We start from the raw sequence: 19,568 nt of genomic DNA, 5'->3' as shown, positions 1-19,568 counted from the left end.
ACATATAGTCAGCTATATATAACCTGTTCAGACCCTAGCTGTGAGTACAGTAACAGCTCTTCTTAATTATGAAAGGTGACACAGAAACAGGAAATTTTGCCAAATTAAAGGCTTTTTAAACATTCAGTCTTTTAGGTTATCACGTCACACTAGCAGCTTATCCCAGCAACCTGGTAAACAAAATGGTTCTTACAGGGCATACTCTTGCAATCATTGAATGAATTTGCTTTGTGCTGCCGCTGTTGTCTGTGAGTCTTTCTTTGAAGAAGAAGTAGATTTTGGCATCATTGGGGTCAGTGCCATCTGGGATAACATGAGCATCCACAAAAATAGGCTCTGAAATGAAAAAGTTTACCAAAAGGATGAAACCAAAAGATGTATCAGTATAAACAACAACTGATTTGACATTTATTGACTGCTTCAAGGAAGTGCTAAATATACCAAATATCAACAGGCTCCTTGCTGGCAGCCATATGTGTTTGCATCCTCGAATTTTATTTCACAGCAATTTTGAGAAGAGCAGTCCAGAAGCAATGGTATCACATTACTGCAGAGACTCAAAGGCTTCAAGAAAGAAGGAAGAATCAGTGTGTTATCTGGGGCACCTAAGGAAAGGCTCATTGAGACAAAACCTAAAAGTAAGCTGGAAGAGCTTAGAAACACAACAAATAAGGTTCATGAGTAAGAGCGGAAAACAATTTGTGTAACCCAGAAAAGGAAAGCAGGGTGCACAAATGCTTGAGCAACATTTGACTTCATATCAGAGGCTGGTAAACATAATCAAATGTACGTGCAAAACACTACAAAGGAGAACCAGGGAGAGAGAAAAATAATTTATAACCTTAACAGCAAGCATATAATGGGCAGTGCAGGAGCCCTCAAAACACCTCCTTTGATTGAAGGAAGAAGTGGCCCCTCTCCCTGCATGAAAGCTTTGTCTTTTCAATGATCACGCAAGATTGCTTGTTCGGCTGAAATGCAGTATAAAGTTTGAAACAATCTGATACAAAGGTTAAATGTCTAACAGAAAACTCTTTTTAGACTGCAGCATTTTTCTGTTCACATAAGTCTAGTCTCAATTAATATAACAATGTTATATTAATAACATTATTTATATAAATGTCAAGACTTTGGCTCTAAAAGAACTTGGAAACAAATTGTACTTTCAAGTACCTGTTTTGAGATTTTCCAGAAATTGGGCAGTTAAAATTTTTCTTTTTCTCTGACTTGTTTTAGGATGCACGTTAGGGTGTGCAGATAAGTGTAAGAATGTATAAAAACCAAAAAAAAATTAGAGAGCAGACATAGTTTCCATTTCTTAGTGAAATGAATTTGTGACTGAAATCTTGTGACTTCATTGCAGTCACAGCCGGACAGGAGCAATAAGTCGCCATATAAAATATCAAGACAAAACCACAGTAACTTCACTTCAACATACCTGAAGGCTTTTTAAAACCATAAAACCATAACTGCTGTGTTAGTTGCTCTATAACCTTTCCCTTCTACTCAGAGGGTTGACCAACATTTTAATCTAAATTTGTTTCACTGGAAGGAATTTTCTTACTAGTAAATACAGGGAGAATTTTCACAGTGAAGTCAGTGAAGCAAAGAGTTACGTGATTCCACTCCGCAATGAGGTTTTCTACTATGTTTAGATTACCAATTCCTCACCAGTGAAATAAATGGCAATGATCCACATTGACTTCCCTGATAGTGGGACACCCTTCTGCACACATTTTGAATGCAAGTGGTGGTGAATCTTCTGTGCAGAGACGGATGACCTTGAATCAACTGAAGCTGGTGGCTTAGAATCAAACACTGATTTAAAGCAATATCTGATTCCTTAGACGTGAAAGCACTTTTCTAGAAATCAGATTGGCCAATTGCTATTGGAAAGGTTTTCATAATCTTGCCTTCAAATAGCTTGGTTCAGCCTCAATGCAAAAAAGGCCTCCAGATGGGATGGCCTAGGAGCTTGGCTCATGCAGATATCCCTCCACATCTGAGCATTGACTACAGCTTGTTTTTACACACATTTCTTCATAGTTCAACTTCATAAATTAAATTCAGAGACAAGCTCTTTAAAAGGTAAGGAAAGGAAAGCAGAATCTCTGTGACACCCATTAAAACTCTGGTAAATTAATGGCATCTCACCACTCAGCCACTTGGAGTTGTGCTGGTCAGTCCTCACTGCGTTCCTCCTGGTCAGACTGCGAAAAATGGCTGCATCTGTCCCCATGAAATCAATATACATTCCTGAAAAAAGCTCTTCATCTGAAAAGAATTGAAATGGAGGGAGAATTGTTATGGCTTTTGGAAAAACAAAAGTTTATTTTAAATTCATCAGCTCTTTATTTAAACAGGAGTCTATGCAGATAAACAGTGGGTCGTGGGAGTAAGTTTTTTTCTGATTTAGAAAGACTCAACCTAGAATGCATGAGAGTAATCAGCTTTTTCATTGAGACTATGGAACTGTACTAATAAATGCCACAGCAGAGCTGCATAGAGGGGGAATCGTTCTTGATAGGAAGTTTAGTTGCTCCATTTGTGCTGCTAAGGACCACTGGAGAATAAGGCTAGTGTTATCAAAAAGTATCACATACAATATCTTAAGTATGCCCTTCAAAGGATTTTTTTTTTTTTATGTGTGTTTTTTTTTGTTGTTGTTGTTTTTTTGTTTTGTTTTGTTTTGTTATGGAAGTTGATGAAGTGACTGGGTTGAATTTATTGCTGCTGTAAACTGGCACAACATCTATTGCAGTCAGTGAATCAGTGCCAATTTTTACCAGCATCATTGTTACGGCTGTCCCAGGCAGCCTCAAGCTGACTTCAGTATTGCAGAGGCCAGACAATCAGATTATTGAACTTGACTCAGAGTAATATGGAGCTATTGAGCTATTGAGCTGTCCCCTTTTGTGCACTTGGTTCTAAGTGTAAGGTCATTATACTTGAGCAGAATGAGACATGCAACTTCTACATTGACAGAACTATGAGCTTCTGTGTAGGGCTGAAAACTCAGCCCATCAATCAGGATGTCTATCTGTGTTTGAGTCTGTGTGTGTGCACAAACATATGTATATATAATTACAATTATAATTACATATACTATAATTTTCTACTCTGTGAATAACCAAGCAATTTCCGCTGACTAATGACAATGAAACCCCAGAGTAGAAAACAGTAGCTAAAATAAACTCTAGCACTCAGAGTGGGAGTGGTGGCTGAATACATTCCAGTACAGCTGGGTCCTTTGATTGATGTTTTTGTCTGTACTCCTGGACTATCCAGAGTGTGGTCAAGCTGGCAAGAGTCACAGGCTCAGAAATACTTGAGGCTATTTTCATGCTCCGTGCGTGTGTGTATGCGTGTGTGTGTGCGTGTGTGTGTGTGTGCGTGTGTGTGTGTGTGCGTGTGTTCATAATCAGCATGGAAGACTATTGAGAAGCTCACGAGAGAATCAAAACCCTGGAGACTTTGCTTTTCTACTGCTAACTGGAGCCTGAACTGAACTCTGGCAGAGGATCCAGCAGCCTCTTCTGCTCTCATCTCTCCCCGTGATGACAAGATTTGTACACAGGGGATTTAAGCAATGCATTTGCTGCATGTTGCTGAAGCGTTTACTTCTGGAGCAGGTATTGACAGAATGATGTTAGATCTGTACAAATTTATACATGATTTTGTGTATTTGCCTCCTTGCCTCAATCCATCAGAACTTTATTTTCATTATGAAACAAACTGGCTAAAAGAGATCAGGTTTATGGTTCTCAGTAAATGTTATGTACAGTTCTGTGCATATACACATACATACACACCAGCAATAGTACTATCCTGTGCAATTTTAATCCTATTACATATCAGCGGTATTACTTATGTCTTAAGAATTCCAAGTGTCTATTTGCTAATCATGTATCAGAGGAGATCTATCAGTTCCACTTCCTTCTGCTAAAATCCTTAAATTCCACACAGTATTTGGTCTGCACAGCACAATGAGTTCACTCCACTTTATTACTGGGGGGAATTACTGAATTGATGAGGTATGTCTGCTTTTATAAATATCTCATAGTCTTGGTAGGGAGAGACAGATGCATCCTGCACACAAGTAATGCCAAGCTGCTTCAAAGCACATTTTTCATTGCTTTGATGCAAATGCATCTCTGTACAATGGCAAGCTGTACAAAGTTCAAATTTGTTTTTACAGCAGCACTTTCTTCTGAAGGGTGAATAAGTTTTCCTGCTGTATTCTAGGCCAGTGATGACCAAAATGGTCAACAAATTACATCTATATTTTAAAAACGGTTATTTTGTTGTGGAAGAGTTAGTTGGTCTGGTGGTATTTACTATCTTCTGAAGCAACAGGAGGTAATTCCTCCTGCAGAAAGCTCGAAGGTGAGTCCAGCACATTGGCTCAGTCCCCTCATTACAACATGAGCTGAGACTTAGAAAATGTTCATGTTTCTGGCATGGGTACTGAGGCTAAATTCATTAGAGCTTAACATTTTTGAAGTGACTGGACTTTGCAACAGAAAGTATAAAACCCAATCTGTGGACTCTTTTTTTAGAAGGATTTTGACCTTTCTGGAATAATTTAAACTTTGTAGATGAACTGTGTCATGAAAGATTAGTCAAACACTAGGGAAGATCTCCTTAGTCACATAACAGAGATCAAGAAATATAACAAAAAGTCTATTAAGATGAACAAAGCTCCCCCTGATCTACTGGAGAAAAAAAATCAGCTTACTATACAAACAATTAATTCAGAAACAACATTATTTAATGTAGCTATATAAAATCCAGAAGGAACAAGGGCAGGAAACAATTGCTTCACCTAATAGTACCAGAATGGCAATGAGTAGCAGTGAACTCATCTATCACAGACTTTGAACAAACATTTTCTTTATACAGTGAGTGTCTGTAAACACTGTCCCTAGATCACTGTTGAGATAAAAGTGTAAGTGCAGCCAAGGTTCAGATATGTCTAGGTAGCATTTGCCTGTTCTCTAAAGGTATTCAGTTCATATAACTGTGAATAGATATACATGTCCTTTGAACTAAATATAGTTGCAATGAGGAATAAAAAAGAACCCTACCTCAAAAAACAACAACAACAACAACAACAAAAGGCAATTTATATTTTGAACCGGTCATGTAGGACAGACTGTGTTACACTTCCCTTAAGATCTGTAATATTTTAAAGAAAATATCTCACAAAATATGTAATTGACTTCAGAGGAAGCTGAATGTCAGAAACACTGCACACTGTTCCCTTGTTAACCTTGGGTGAAATACACAGTATCTGTGTGCAATAAGTTTTACTTACTAAGAAAGCCTCAAAAATCTGTGCAACTGCTCTTCCCTTCATAGACAAAAATACAGCAAGAAGCAGAAGTGTGTGAACATACTGCAAATGTGAAAGGTCGGGTTACACTGAGTATATATTTCCAGCTCTTCCTGGTTGAAAAAAGAAAAGCATCTTTTACAGATGATTTGGGCTGCACAAAGTGTATACCCCCTTGGAATTTTCTCATAAGTGTGCAGCAAGCACAGCAAAAATCCCTTATTGTTTCACTTTTTGGCCTTTCAGATGGAAGAAAATTCCAAAATTCGTTGGGTATAAAGCCGATTGAAGAATGAAGAGCTTTACAATAGTTGGTGGGCTCTACAGCAGCGATGACAACAAAAATGCAATTCAAAGTCTTCAGGCTTTCTTCTCCTGGCTACTCTGAGATTTTAAAAATAATTAAGTAAGACACAAGTGCCGTCTAGGATGAACAAGGTCAGAAACCATTCAAACACAAATGCTAGACAGGGTTATGCAAAGCTGAAACTATTCCTGGGAAAAAAATGTGTCATCTGGAAAAGGGAGAACCTTTTGTTCCCTGTGTGTCTCTCCCCCTTTCAATAACTTATTCCTGCATTTCATTTGTCCACCCCCCTTAAGCTTCATACAAGCCCTGAAACATGGATGGGCCCACCCATCAGCAAGACAAAAGGCACTGCTCCTGAGAGGGTGAATCCTGTGTCCAGCTCCCTTGGGGTATTCCAGCAACCCACCCTACACATGGTCATGTGGGTTTAGACCTCAGCAACCTAGAGTATCTTTACTTACTGATCATAACAGACACCGTATTCACGTTAGGGTTGAAAGAACAGCGTCCCTTTCCTGATTCACACTTGGAGTCGATCTTGAAGATTTGCTCCTGCAAAGTAGATTTGTGTGTCACTTCTCATGTCAGAAACCATTAGATCTAAGCTGATTTTTATGCCTGGCTGTTCGCAGCATTAGCAATGCTCTATTAACAATGCTCTATTGGGCACTTTTGCTGTACTATCAGTAGTTTAACTCTCCTATTCAGAATGCCATTATCTTGTTAGATAACACTGACACATGGTTATTTTCAAGACTCTTGTTATAAATTCAAGACACTGAATCAAAAAAAAATGTTCCCTTTGTTAAGGATAGGTTGACTGATATCTGCAATAATATCTGTGGAGATTGCTTCTGTGGTTTTGATGCTATTTATAATTTATTTTCTGAATATATTGGTGTGCTTATACCTGTCTACGACATTATAATAAAGCTACTAGAACAATAATACATATAAAATAAAAATCTCTTATGACATCTGTCATTAGATTATAGCATAAATCATTTGGTCTTTACTGAGCTATCAGACCTCTAAAATGCCCCAAATGACATTTATTTTCTTCAATACCATCTCTTGGATTGTGTGTCGAGCCCCAAACCCAGTGATAGATGATTTATCTCCACCTCTTATCATAAGCCTGAAATCTCCTGATTTTTTTTTTTTTTTTAAGAAATCATGGTACAGGGATTTGTTTATATGTTATGAACTTTATGAACAGGAAATGCATTTAGCAAAGGAGAAGCAATTTGGACTACACCTTTAAATAAAAACAATCTGAGTATCTTTAGAAAATCTGCCCATTTTGGTGCAACTCTTCACTTCTTGGTTCCCAGCAATACTAGCACAGTGTGTTCAGCAAGAAGTGACTCAGGCCCAAGCTCATCCCTCAAAAACTGCAGTCAGTAATGACAGACTCACTGACCCAACACACACTGTGTACCAAACAACTTGTTCTTAGGCTCCTACAACAAACTTCCAATCTTCAAAAGACACAGTTGCAAGGAAAACAAACAAGCAAACAAACAAACAAAACAAAACCCCCCAAAAACAACAAAAAAACCCCAAATGACCAAACTTAAACATTTCAGAAGAAAAATGTAGCCGACAAAAATTCAAAAGAAAGGCCTCTGTGAGGTAGATGGCAAAAATTAGTTATTTGAGAAAGGACAGCAAACTCCTTGAATTCCCTTTAACAGCTAATGTAGATCACAGGGGAGTGGGGATGCCACACAAGTCCCTAAACAGCCATTTGGCACTAGCGAATTTAAGTTTACACCAAGCTCAAAGGCACAGCTGCAGCAGGAAGTTTTCATACCATTATCCCCTCTCTTTCCCCCAGTTCTGTTGTGCCTAATTGAATCTCAGAGATCTTATCTATTGTTTCAGTAAGAAGCTCTCTAAACAATGTTCTAACATAAGCATGAAGTTTCTAATGTGATCTTGGGTGGTTTCTTTGTTGTTTTTCTACTTCTAGATTATATGCAACTTGGTTCTAATCCATATTTACTATATTAAACCACTATTTACCAATTCAAAATGCCCATTACTCTTCTGTTAAACTAGCTCCAGGATTACACTTGATTTTCATATATATTAAACTGCTATTTAGTCTATAATTATTTCACATATTTTCATATATATTCACAAAATATATAATATTTCACATTAATTCCTTCTGTTTGCATTTACTTCAACATTAGAATATATTTGGGTGACTAAGGGAGTAATTACCAAAGACTAAAGTACCAAGTGTGCCAAGAAAGAAAATTAATTGTTTTATAACCTATGTTTCAGGGAAAAAGGCAAAATTTTGCCTCATCAGTGAGATCCCTATTTTTTGTGAGCTTATGTGGAATCCTGGAGACAAAAGAGCAAAACAGGCCCAGTTCTTAAGACTGTTGGATATGACTCTGTCAGGCTTTGTAGCCTCTAGAGAAAAACAGATGTGCTTTGTAAAATATTCATTTTGCACGTGCAAAAACAACGTTTTGTGCTTTGAAAACTGTACCAAATTGAAGGTGAAATGATAAAAACAGAGGAAAAAAAGAATTTTCACTAGACCCATCAGCACTATATAGTTCCTCATCCTGCTCTATCAATTAGTCATGCACAGATATATGCAATGAGTTCAGAAGGAAATGCTTGGGTTTAAACTGTTATGCTATTGTTGGCCTGGACAGTAATAGCTCTGAGCATGAAGTGCCTACAGTCAAGTGTCTCACAGACTCCAGACGTCTGAAACAGCAGTTTATTTAATCAATTGATCATAGGCATGCAGCTATACAGACGGGCTAAGCGAAGCCGGTTCTGCTTTTCCAAGTCATGTATCTTTACTTTTTCATTTAAGAAATTTAACATCTTGCATCATCTGGAGATGTCATTTCCTGCCCTCCTCTCTGTCCCAATCTCATTTACAGTCTAAAATAATGAGATTCAAACGTCCCTGGACTGCAATACCAGTACTTAAGATGATACGGAGTATTACATGAATTAAAGACAAAATGAGATCACTGTTCATGTTTTAAATGATTTTTCAAGAAATAGAATAATGTTGGGGAAAGATGACCCCTGTTTCAAAATACATTAAAATAAATTAATGCAGAATTTTTAACCAGAAGGATGGATTTACCTACTCAGTTCTGCTTGCTTCTGCTTTCAAATCCAGGCCTACAATCTCTACTTTTAGATAATTTAGTGGGATTAAAAGTGCAGTGATTCCGAGTGCATGCTGCGTTAAGGAAGCTGGAGCCAGGTAGGGATCTACCAAAAGTCACTGAGATCATGCCATGCATGATCTGGAGAACCACTGACTAATCACCTCCCTGGCAGCCTCTGCAGCAATCCTGGGTCTCGGCCAGGATTCCCATCCCACTCCCAATTAAATCAGTGATGAATTTTTCAGTGTCTTCCTGAGAAGCCAGCCCAGCTTTTAAAGTTACCCTCACATGGCAAAGCTCCAGGTAGCACGCTCTGATCTTCCTTCCCAACACATCTGCTTCCACATTGTTCTGGAAAATATACTGCACACCCCTGTGCCTGCAGACATGAATCTGACCCAAAAGCTACTGAGGTGCTGCCTCCTGCTTAAGTGCCTTTCCTTTTCCTTCTGGTTGCTTAATTTATTACCTATTACATCTGCACATAAACAAACATTTCTCTTTCAAATCAGGAAACTTGGACCATATATTTCTGAAACATCTGGTACTTATACTGAAAATACCCTCAGTGAAACTGAACATAGAAAAACTGGAGACCTATCTAAAAAAATAAGATCTCACAGTGAAGAGAAACTTAGCAACTTCATCTGGGCACCATCTAGTGGGGCAAAACTTGAGCAGAAGATAAAAGTTCCTGTATTGGGAGTGCATCTAGATGGTGTTAAGCTGAATTCCAGCCAACCTAACCTGAATAGTTAGCCAAATTAAGGGCTTCTCCAGGGAACCAGTAACACATGGAAGTTATAAAAAGTAGACTTTGTATTTTACTTTCATCTAACTGCCTATTTTCTTTCAAGTATTTCTTGGGAATTTTTCCACCAAATGGTACGAAAGAATTCACCAGACAATGTCAAATAGAAAGTAGTATCAAATGTACAGCATTTGGTACGACTGGAATTTTGGATAACCATCATATTTGAGGCATGGCTTTTGGTCACTGTTTCTAGCTGGTATCAGTCAGAAAACTACAGACCTTTGCTCTTTTGCTATTTAACATCAGTGAAGGAATCTACTGGGACCACTGAATTTTGCACTTTCCAAACTTTGAGCTCTCTCATCACACCCACAGGACCGACGACGAAATGAGTGGATGGAATGAAAAGGGAGTTACCTCAGACCTGCGTCCCCTGTTGACGTAGACGCAGACGGGGCTGAAGGCGCCGCTGCCGCAGACGTACAGGTGGGTGCGGTTGTACGACTGGATCACGCGCACAAAGTTCCCACAGCCGTGCTGCAGCAAACAGGGAACAGCCACCCCACGGGGGAAAATGTTATGAGACGTCGTCGGGAACTCCAGGGAATATACATAGTATATAATCTTAACAGCATCATGAAAACAGCTACTGAGTTAGTCAGTCCCTGGATTGGGACACCAGTTTATTTCCACGTCATTTTGCCTGCTCTGGGAACCAGGCTCTCTCTGATTGAGCACCACAGATGAGTTATAGAGGAGCCCACGTAGCTTTCCCACTTCCACACAGCAATCCAATTTTCATTCACATATTTCTCTTGCAAGCGAAGCAGGACCTCTACAGGAAACCAAGGTGAAACCTTAGGAAGTTTCCTTAAGGACACCTCTGAAACAGTCTCTTTTCCCCCCTGATTTGTTCAACATTAATGGGGATAATTAAAAAGAAAGCAAGTCCAAATATGAGATTCTGCTATTTGCATAAACAATTTATTTCCAAAAGGTTAAATTGAGGTTTGCAGTCAACTGTTGCTTTGTATTGAAGGCCTACAGTAACATCTTCAAATCAGCATGAAAATTAAAACAGAATGTTAAGGGCCACACAGTTCAGAGTATTGGATTTAGTTTTTTCCTTCCATTTTTTCTCTCTTTCATTTTTTACTATGATCAGGTGTTAATGCACTTAAGGTTGAAAATAGATTTTTTAATGAATATTTTTTCTTACCTATATCCCAGAACTGCTTTCATATCCAATCATCCAAACCTCACCCGTGACAGTGAGAACTGTGTATGTTTTATGAGCACAGGGTTGGAAACTATGCCATCAGTCATCTTCATGAAAATCAGTAGAGTTAATCCTTGTTTAGCAGACTGCACAGGTTTATTTACTTTTAAAGGCATTCACTTTTTTGGTTCAGCAGGAGCCAGCACCATACAGAACAATCTGAAAACTGGTGCACAACTGGGGTCTTTAGAGAGCAGGCACCCTCCCACCTTCACAGGGCACTCCTGGGGGGAGCAGCCAGCCAGAGAACTTCCCCACTCTAAAGAGAGATCAACAGGCTGTTCAGCATCACCCCAGGACATATCTGGAAAAGTACCATTACCTAGTTTGATTAGTAACACCCAAAAAAGGCGAGGAAATGGACAATACAAATCTTCTCCCATCTGTCAGTCTGGAGGTGCATTCTGTTTACATCGCCTGATTTTCCAGAATTTCACTTTATAGATTGGCTTGCAAAGCGTTTCAAAAGAAAAACAAACACTTCTTTCATTTTGCTTTGGCTGCACTCAAGGTGCTCTTATTTTATTGCCAAGTATCTAATTTGTGTGTATGTGTGCATGTGGATTATAACTTACTGTAGGATCCTTGCCAGCCATTTTGCACTCTTCAACCTTGTTTGCTGATGCTGGCCAGAAAATCTGTAAGGAAAGAAGTATTGGTCAAGTAGTATATTAATCACATAGTTAAAATAAGAAATTCACTGCCTATCTTACACTAATAGATTAATATTTAGATATAATTTACACGTTAAGGAAAAACAGATTTTTTTAATAAATAAAACTGTCTTAGCATGCATTGCACAAAATCAAGGTCCAGGTTTTTGGCTGGTATGTATTAAGTTTATTACATATTTTAAGGCAAGTTAATCAATTTATTTAGATTTGTTTCTTCCAAATAACAGAGGTTTTTCACCACTACTGCCTAAATTGTTACTCATCTTTACATTTTTACTTTCACTGAACTTGGAAAAATTATTTACAGTAGAAACCAAAAAACTTAAATATTGAAAGAAAGGCTCTTGTAACAACGTTTCAGTTTTATCATTAAAGGTTTGGCTAGATTATGACAAAACCTACTTGAAATCTCAAGATTTCACATTGATTTCTTTCAGACATTTTTTCAAGAAATACCACAGTGTATGAACATTTATCTGTTTATCTCAAACTGTAAATATTTTGAGCTTCTTCCATTATTTATTTTGATTTTGAAATAGGAAAGACATCCATTACAAATGAATCTCTAGAAATCTAGAAAGTGACAGAGCCTGATAAAATTCAGCCTCAAGATAGCATAAACAGTATCATTAAAAGATCTCTGAGTATATATGTACACACATATATACATGTAGAATTGTGGATTTGAATGTATATGTATATAGTATTTCCACAGATATATAGGATCAGCAAAGAGAATCTATTGTTAAAATAAATAAACAAATGGAAGTCTGTGTGGAATTGCAGAGATTCACTCTGAGCCTAATACTGAGTGATCACACTCACTGCCAGAAGGCTTTGTGTGTTTTTCCATTCTGCTATTTTTTTTCTTTTATTATTATTATTCTTGTTTCTCCAGACCTACACGAGCTGTTGAAATGCCTCACAACTTTATACTGCAGAAAATATTCCACGTTACAAAGGCCCTGCTATCCAACCAAACTCGGCACAGGACCAAAGCTGACCTGCCAAGGACAGGAGGGAGTGTGCCATGCTGGGGCACAGCCTCTGCCAGACCAGGGGGGCTGAATCACCGTGAGATGGAAATCAGCAAAAAGGTCACAGAACGTATTTTGGATCCTAGAGGGCAGCCACATTTCAGAGGGAGATTTGGGTACCATTAGGAGGAGGGAAAGGATGCATTCACACCATTGAACGAGAGGCATTTAATTTAAATGTGTAAGTTAGAATGAGCCTCCCCGGGCTCCCTGAACAATAAATTCAGGTGGACAGGCATGTCCAGAGGGTGATTCGGAGCAAAGACTAATTTAACTGTGCTCAATCAGTCTCTGGCAGGGCCCCCTCTGTCCTCTGACACATTAAAAGCCTTGTCTCTTAAGGAAGGCATTTATCTTCCCTGCTGCAAGCCGGGTATCGCTGTCCCTCAGTCCTTCTGAGATACAGTAATAAAGCCCACAGATTAAAGGACTGGATGGATTTGGTGGAACAAGGCCTTTATGGTACACTTTCAGGCTGTGATAGTCTAAAGACAGGCAAGACAAAGTCTGTAGGCAGGTAATAGCTCAGCAGCCAAGCTTCTGGGCACACGAGTACTTCTGCAGGTCACCTATTTCAAAAGCAGTGAGGCTGAATTTCAACTGGCTTTGGAAACAAGAGAGGAACCTGTAAGCACTTGATAATGTTATTATTTTCACACAGAGGTTGCCTATTACTGTTTGGTGAGGGAACACAAAATCCTTGGAAAACACCATCTCAGTAAGTGAGAGAAGCCAGAAATGGGTGGTGTCAAAGGGTAGATGTGGGTCACAGTGCCCAAAAACCCCAAATAAGGTGTCTCAGCTACCCAACTAAAGGGCAAAGGCTGGCACATAACAAGAGACTGGAAAATAGTTCAGTGCTTAGGGCCCAGAGCATGAAACATAAAAAAATATAGTATAAGGTTAAGGACAACTGTCCTTGTTTTTTTTCCATATGGCCTGAGAATGATGGTGTGTATCTTATTCTTCCTTGACGATTCTTCTAAAAGTGCATCTCTGAACTATCTTATCTTGGAGAGAGGTGGAAACCGTCAAACCACACAGATTTCATTGTGAGGCCAGGCCAAGCAGAATATTGCTTCAAAGTAAGTAAATAGGTCAGTTTTAAACAGTGTTTGAGGAACAGTGTATAGCTTCATCTGCATTACACATAAAACAAGGACAAAAAACCCACAATAATATGTGGGCATGGACTTCATACAAAATAATCACATCCTAATTTTTTTGTCTTAAAAGGAAAGGCATGGAGTAAAGCAACCTCAGATTCTCAAAATAAAGCTTGAACTTACACTGAGGGGGTCTTGGCTTATATTGTTAATATTCAAAGACAGAATATGATCTTTACTCCCCACGTAGATCCGATCCTGATCTTCATCCATCAATAATATCCTGTAATCCAGGGGGCTGTGGGATATCCTGTGATACTCAGAGGTCTTAGTTTCTTGCAGCTCTGAAATAGTAAAGACAGTAGCATAGTAAAGCATTTCACTCACGTTTCTTGCTTCTCAACTGCATTTCTTTCTAAATAAAGATATCTTTGAACACAAATGGGGTCAGAGAGGAAAGAAAAAGCCTCATTGGACACTAGGTAATAATACAATGGCTGAGGTAAAACAAATTTTCTTTTCCCAGTTTGAATACAATTATTTTCTACATTAAGTAGAGAGACATGGTTCATAAATATCAGGCAGTGCTATTATTCACTAATCTAATTAATTCTTATTTTAATGGATATTATTATTTACAGCTTTGGCTTTTAAGGGAGATAATTTATTAAATTAATCAATGTGTTCAATACATTCTGAAGTTTATGACTGAAGAAAATCCACAAGATCAATAAGAACCACATAAGAACATTTTACTTCCTTTTCCTAACAGGGGGCTTCACTAAGAATAGGTTTTTATAATTTTCAAGGTCAAATTTTACTTTGTTCTTCATCACCTTGTGTGGCTTACTTAAAAGAAAAACAAAATTGTTCAGTCAAGCCTAAATATGCATGTGCATTCAGTTGTCTGTTTAGGGGTTTGGACCAAACTAACCGAACTGTAAAAGGAGCTCTATTTTTCTACATAAAACTTTCCTCAACAAAGTGAAGTGAAAACATCCTTTGATCTCAGCAGCGCAGGATCAGGCCTGTTACAGGAATAGCACGAGCAACTGCAATATAAGTATTACTTGCTGCCCTCAAGAAAGCTCAGCCTTCCCATCTTTGCTTGGCCAATATATTTTGGCCCCCAAGTGTTTTACTTTTCAGTAATGACAGAAGAGAGATTTCTCAAGAGCTGAGAGTGGGAAAATAAAACCTTTATAATCAATTTGTCTTTGTTAAAATATTTAACATATAATTATGCTTTCTTTCTTTATGAATATTAGGATTGAATTGAGTTCACTGTGACTCAGGGTGGCAAACACACATTACTTATGAATTTTTGAATTTTTTTGTTTTTAATTACTTGGAGAGCCATTTTTAATAGCAAGCAAAAGTTGTAGTCCTAGGATGCACACCTGCCTAGCAGAGAACTAAGGACTGAAAGAACACTTATCAGAATATAATTTGCATTGAAAAATATGACACATCAATTAATTTATCATTGTTAACTAGTTTCATAGAAAGATGAAAAATATTCCGAGTTACTGAATGATAATTGTGTTTTGATTAATTTAGATGTGTGACAGCTTTCAGGATCTGAGTGCATTTATTTATGATAATATTAAAAAAACCCTCAAATAGTGTATATCTTGTTCCTTGGCAATAGATAAACATATAATAAAGATTTACAATCTGTGCTTAAAAACTGAAAAAGAACATGTTAAATATATATGAAAATTGTTCACAGTGTTTTCAGAAGCCTTTCTTTAGTGATTCAAAAATCACCTGCTTTATTTCACTTAAAAAAAAAAAAAAATCCTCCCTGTAAGCTTTTAGCTAGGATTGTCCCAGGCACCTGGGAGACTCAGCAGCACAGTGCCATTAACACCCAGGACCTTTGGCCGCTCTGAAATTCTCACCACCAGTCTCAGACACTTGTGCTCATCCCTCTTCCTGGGCATTATTAACTGTACCATAACACTTGGCAGCTAGGAGGTGAAACTGAACCTTCTCCTAACTGTACATTTGATATACCAGGAAAGCACAGGTAAACTGGGAGGATTTCCCACACAGCACCAGCTAAATGTGAGCAGGGTATTGCACAACACAGTGTCCCTCCTTATTGCCTCACTGGCTGAGCGGTCGACACTGAAAACACCATGGCTGATGTAAAAGATAATCATGATCATCGAAGATTTCCACAACTTTCATTTCTCAGACCCCATTATTTTACTGAAATTTTAACCTCTTTGAAATGGTTATTATTCTTTCCAAGGCTCCTGAAGGGTAATCTGCCTCCATCGAGGTGCTGATGAGAACACCTAATGTCAGGTTACTAGACTAAGGAAACTCAACACCATTCTTAAGAGGAAGGAAAGCTGCAAAACAAATACTCTCACACTGATTTATTAGTTTTATTTCTTTTAGTGCTGAAGCTTACAGCTAATTACAGTCTCTGGGCTACTCAAGCAAGTAGGGACAAAATTTATAACTAATCAAATTTTATTTTCATTCAACAAAAATTACTGCACAATCACCCAAGAAAATTTGCTTTTTTAAAGGATTACTATCTGGTTGTTGCTTGGAGAAAGCAGTGGCTGCAAAGATGCTGTACGGTCTTTCACATTCCCTTTCTTGTCTCTCAAAAGCAAGTTTTTGTCAAAAGATGAAACAGACATTTACTGACATTCAGAGTAATTCTATTCCATGCTTTGAGAATTTAACCAAACATTGAAAGCAGTAAAACCTATATGAAGAATGATGCTACAGCCAGCTCTCTAAATACCAACTTTTTTCCTTTTTTACCATAGAACAGTATACAAGTAACTTTCATCCTTAATGATACAAAACTAATCTTTGCTCCTTGTTTTTCTTCATCAGTTGGTGAATTTTGCCTTTCCTCAGGGATAAAATCAATACCAACTTGATCCCTGCTGTAAGAAATCTGATCTTAGAGGAAAGGTTGTTTTAACAAAGTAACAAGAGCTTCATTATACTTGTTATTGAACTGCATATTTTGGAGATCCCAATGACTGGAAGTTTTCTCTGTACACAGTGGACAGCTTACCGACAATTAGACAGTTTAAATCCGACTCTTTAATTATCCTTCTAATCCACCACCACCACCACAAAAAAAAAAAAAAAAAAAAAAAAAAAAAAATTATATATATATATATTTATATATATATTTAAATCGTGTTCTCACAGAAGAAATAACAAAATATGTGTACAGTGTCTATTACTGACATCACAAAAGCCCTTGAAACAAATCTAAATATGCTGGCCAGAACAAAACAATTTCAGCTATTAGAGGCAGGGTATCCAGGGAGGTGTAGTTATCTCACACAGCCTATCATAACCAAATTGTCCAGCCTTCATAAGGATAAATGAGCTAGATCCACTAGGTAGTCCTTTGAATGTCTTATTTAATCACTCAGCCTCAAACTTTCATCACTCCTTAATTCAAATTCACTGGTAGCGCAATGTTGAAAACAGCCTGATTCCCAGACTAAGGAATATAATAATCTCTAATATGTAGAGGCAAGGCCCTAAGTGACTTCCTTGGTTGACATCCTTGGCTGACGTCCTATAAGAATGGATATAAATGCTTGACGCATTTATTATTGAAATTTATGCAATTTTTAGCAGGACCTTCCCAAAATATAACTTTTTGCAGACTCACAAAACCAATTACTGAATGTTCAACATAACCAAGAATGATTTCAACATAACCAAGAACGATTTCAACATAATCAAGAACTATCTTTACTTTGCAGGGTTTGGTAAGCTACAGCCATGCTATGCAGGCATCCCTAGCCCAAGTTCAAGGCACTGATTTCATCCAGTGATAAACTGTGGATAAACTATGACACGTGAGAGACTGCACGCAGTCACGCCTGCACTCTACCATCTCTGGATTGCCAGCCTAGCAGGGCTTCCTTGAGCAAGCCCAGGATGGTCTGTCAAGCTTTTAATTTAGGATCCCCCATGGGAGAGTGTAAGAAATAATATGCTTTCCTCCTCTTTCCTGCTGGCATAAAGCTTCAGTCTCAGAAGGCTGTTTATGGGGAAGTTCAGAGCAAAAGCAGAGATTTGGTGTCTGTGCCTCAGAAACAATCAGGGAGTAAAGCACAGCAATCCATTCACACGCAGTACCACAGTGAAGGGCACAAACACAGCTTTCCAGGAAGATGGGCTCCATCTCCCCTGGGAACCTCTGCTGCCCAAATTGGCATGGAATTTATGTAGCCTTACTGATGTGGAAGTCAGCAATACAATGCTGTTTTATTTTCCGTTCTCATGGGGAGTGGGGTGCACAAATCACACGCCTTGTTGCACATCCAGCAGCAAGCTCGATGTTAGCCTCTGGTTATGGAGGCTGTAAGACTCTCTTAAGCCTCATTAAGCCTTGAGTTTGTGCCAACAAATATGCCAGCCCATGCCAAATGTGAGACTGCAACGTAAAATCTCACTTTCTAGGAACTGGAATGAAACCAATTTCTTTTTTTTTTTTTCCTTTTCCCCTAGAAATAAATACTTAAGTAAAACAATATTTTTTGCTTATAACATCAAATGGAAATGGTCCCCTTTTGCCCACAGGTCACGTTTGAACAGGTGAAAAAAGTAATTTGGACATATAGACACCACGTATAATGTTGGTAGCATTAAATGGAAAGGTTATGTATTTTAAGAATGTGAGCACATTTTGAGGTATTTGCCAAGTTACCAAAAAATAATTTAAAAAACAACCAAAAATATTCAGCCAGAAGAAAAGGTCTGTTTTATTTTAGTTTAAATATTTTCCTTTCTACTTTTTATTTACAAATCTGTTTTGTATCTTTTTAGCAGAAATGACTGGAAAATATTCAGTTAAACAGTATCAGATTTCATAAGAATCTAACAATTTTAATTACTGTTTTCTTGGCTTTATTTTTAATTTCTTTAAAGACATGGAAGAAATAAACACAGCATTTTTATAGTTTACACAGTGCTTGTGGAGATAGTCTGCTATAATAGTGCAAGTCTGAGAACACCAGTGACTACTTTTTCAATTTTAAGTATGGAAAAAGAACAAGTAAAGCCAGAATATTTCTTTTCAAAACTTCAGAATGAGTCAACTTTGCCCTGTTATTAATTTTCTTTGAAGATATATGTATTGATTCCTTCTGCCTAAGGGGCTGAGATAAGGGAGCTGCTGAAGCATTTTGCCACTGCTCATGCAGTGTTCAAACTAAAAACCCATCCCTCAGCCCTTCTCAAGTGAATCCTATTGTGAATGGGGACACAGTCATCTCACCAAAGAGCCATAAGTAGCCAGATGTGCTACTGGTCAGTCCCTTGTGTGCCTTAACCACTCAGGGCCCAAAAATCTCAGGTGGACCTTTGACCTTTTATTTATCTCTTTATCTCTTCTTCATGCATGGGAGTTTTTACTCTTTTCTTTAATGCTGTTACAATGAAATCTGTCTTTTTATATAAAAGGTAATAGCTTCATAAGAACTAGAAATCACTGATGTGCACACTTGCCTGTTTCTGAATCCATCTGAAATGTGTTTAATTGCATTTTTATTAAAAAATGAGCAAGTGGAAGGGAAGAAAACAGATTTACAAGTGCTCATAAAATCAATAAGATCATTTGAATGAGAGAAGAAGGGAGTGCAGATAGTACAGGCTGAAACAGAACCCTCTTTTTGCCCAGAGCTAAAATGTACAATCTGCTAGAAGGAAACTTAATTGCTGCATTTGGAACGAGAGTAAATAACAAGGAAATGTCAATGATATCTAAATATGATCTGGTTTAAATATACGCCTTGAATACTTGTGGGTGTATTTGCTAAGTGAGTTGAGAGTGGAATTTAAATATTACTGGACTGAGATAGTGCAATCTTTTATAAAGGGAAATGAAAGCACCAAGGTGAAGTCTTTGGAGA

The 19,568-nt window shown here is 37.9% G+C and overlaps 1 protein-coding gene across 1 annotated transcript in view; it reads right to left on the bottom strand.

Annotated features, from left to right (window-relative positions):
* Positions 1-19,568, bottom strand: part of SEMA3C (semaphorin 3C) — a 117,825-nt gene that overhangs the window by 37,917 nt on the left and 60,340 nt on the right. The window contains exons 3-8 of the mRNA XM_040061558.2: positions 13,837-13,997; positions 11,412-11,474; positions 9,975-10,094; positions 6,107-6,197; positions 2,155-2,274; positions 194-336 (exon numbers count right to left, since the gene is read on the bottom strand). Of these exons, the coding sequence (XP_039917492.1) occupies positions 194-336; positions 2,155-2,274; positions 6,107-6,197; positions 9,975-10,094; positions 11,412-11,474; positions 13,837-13,997 (698 nt within the window). The remainder of the gene's footprint in view (positions 1-193; positions 337-2,154; positions 2,275-6,106; positions 6,198-9,974; positions 10,095-11,411; positions 11,475-13,836; positions 13,998-19,568) is intronic.

Source organism: Hirundo rustica, chromosome 4 (genome assembly GCF_015227805.2).
Source record: "Hirundo rustica isolate bHirRus1 chromosome 4, bHirRus1.pri.v3, whole genome shotgun sequence".
NCBI classification, from domain to species: domain Eukaryota; kingdom Metazoa; phylum Chordata; class Aves; order Passeriformes; family Hirundinidae; genus Hirundo; species Hirundo rustica.
Note: the sequence above shows the minus strand (reverse complement) of the source record. Positions and strands in the feature narration are given on the sequence as shown.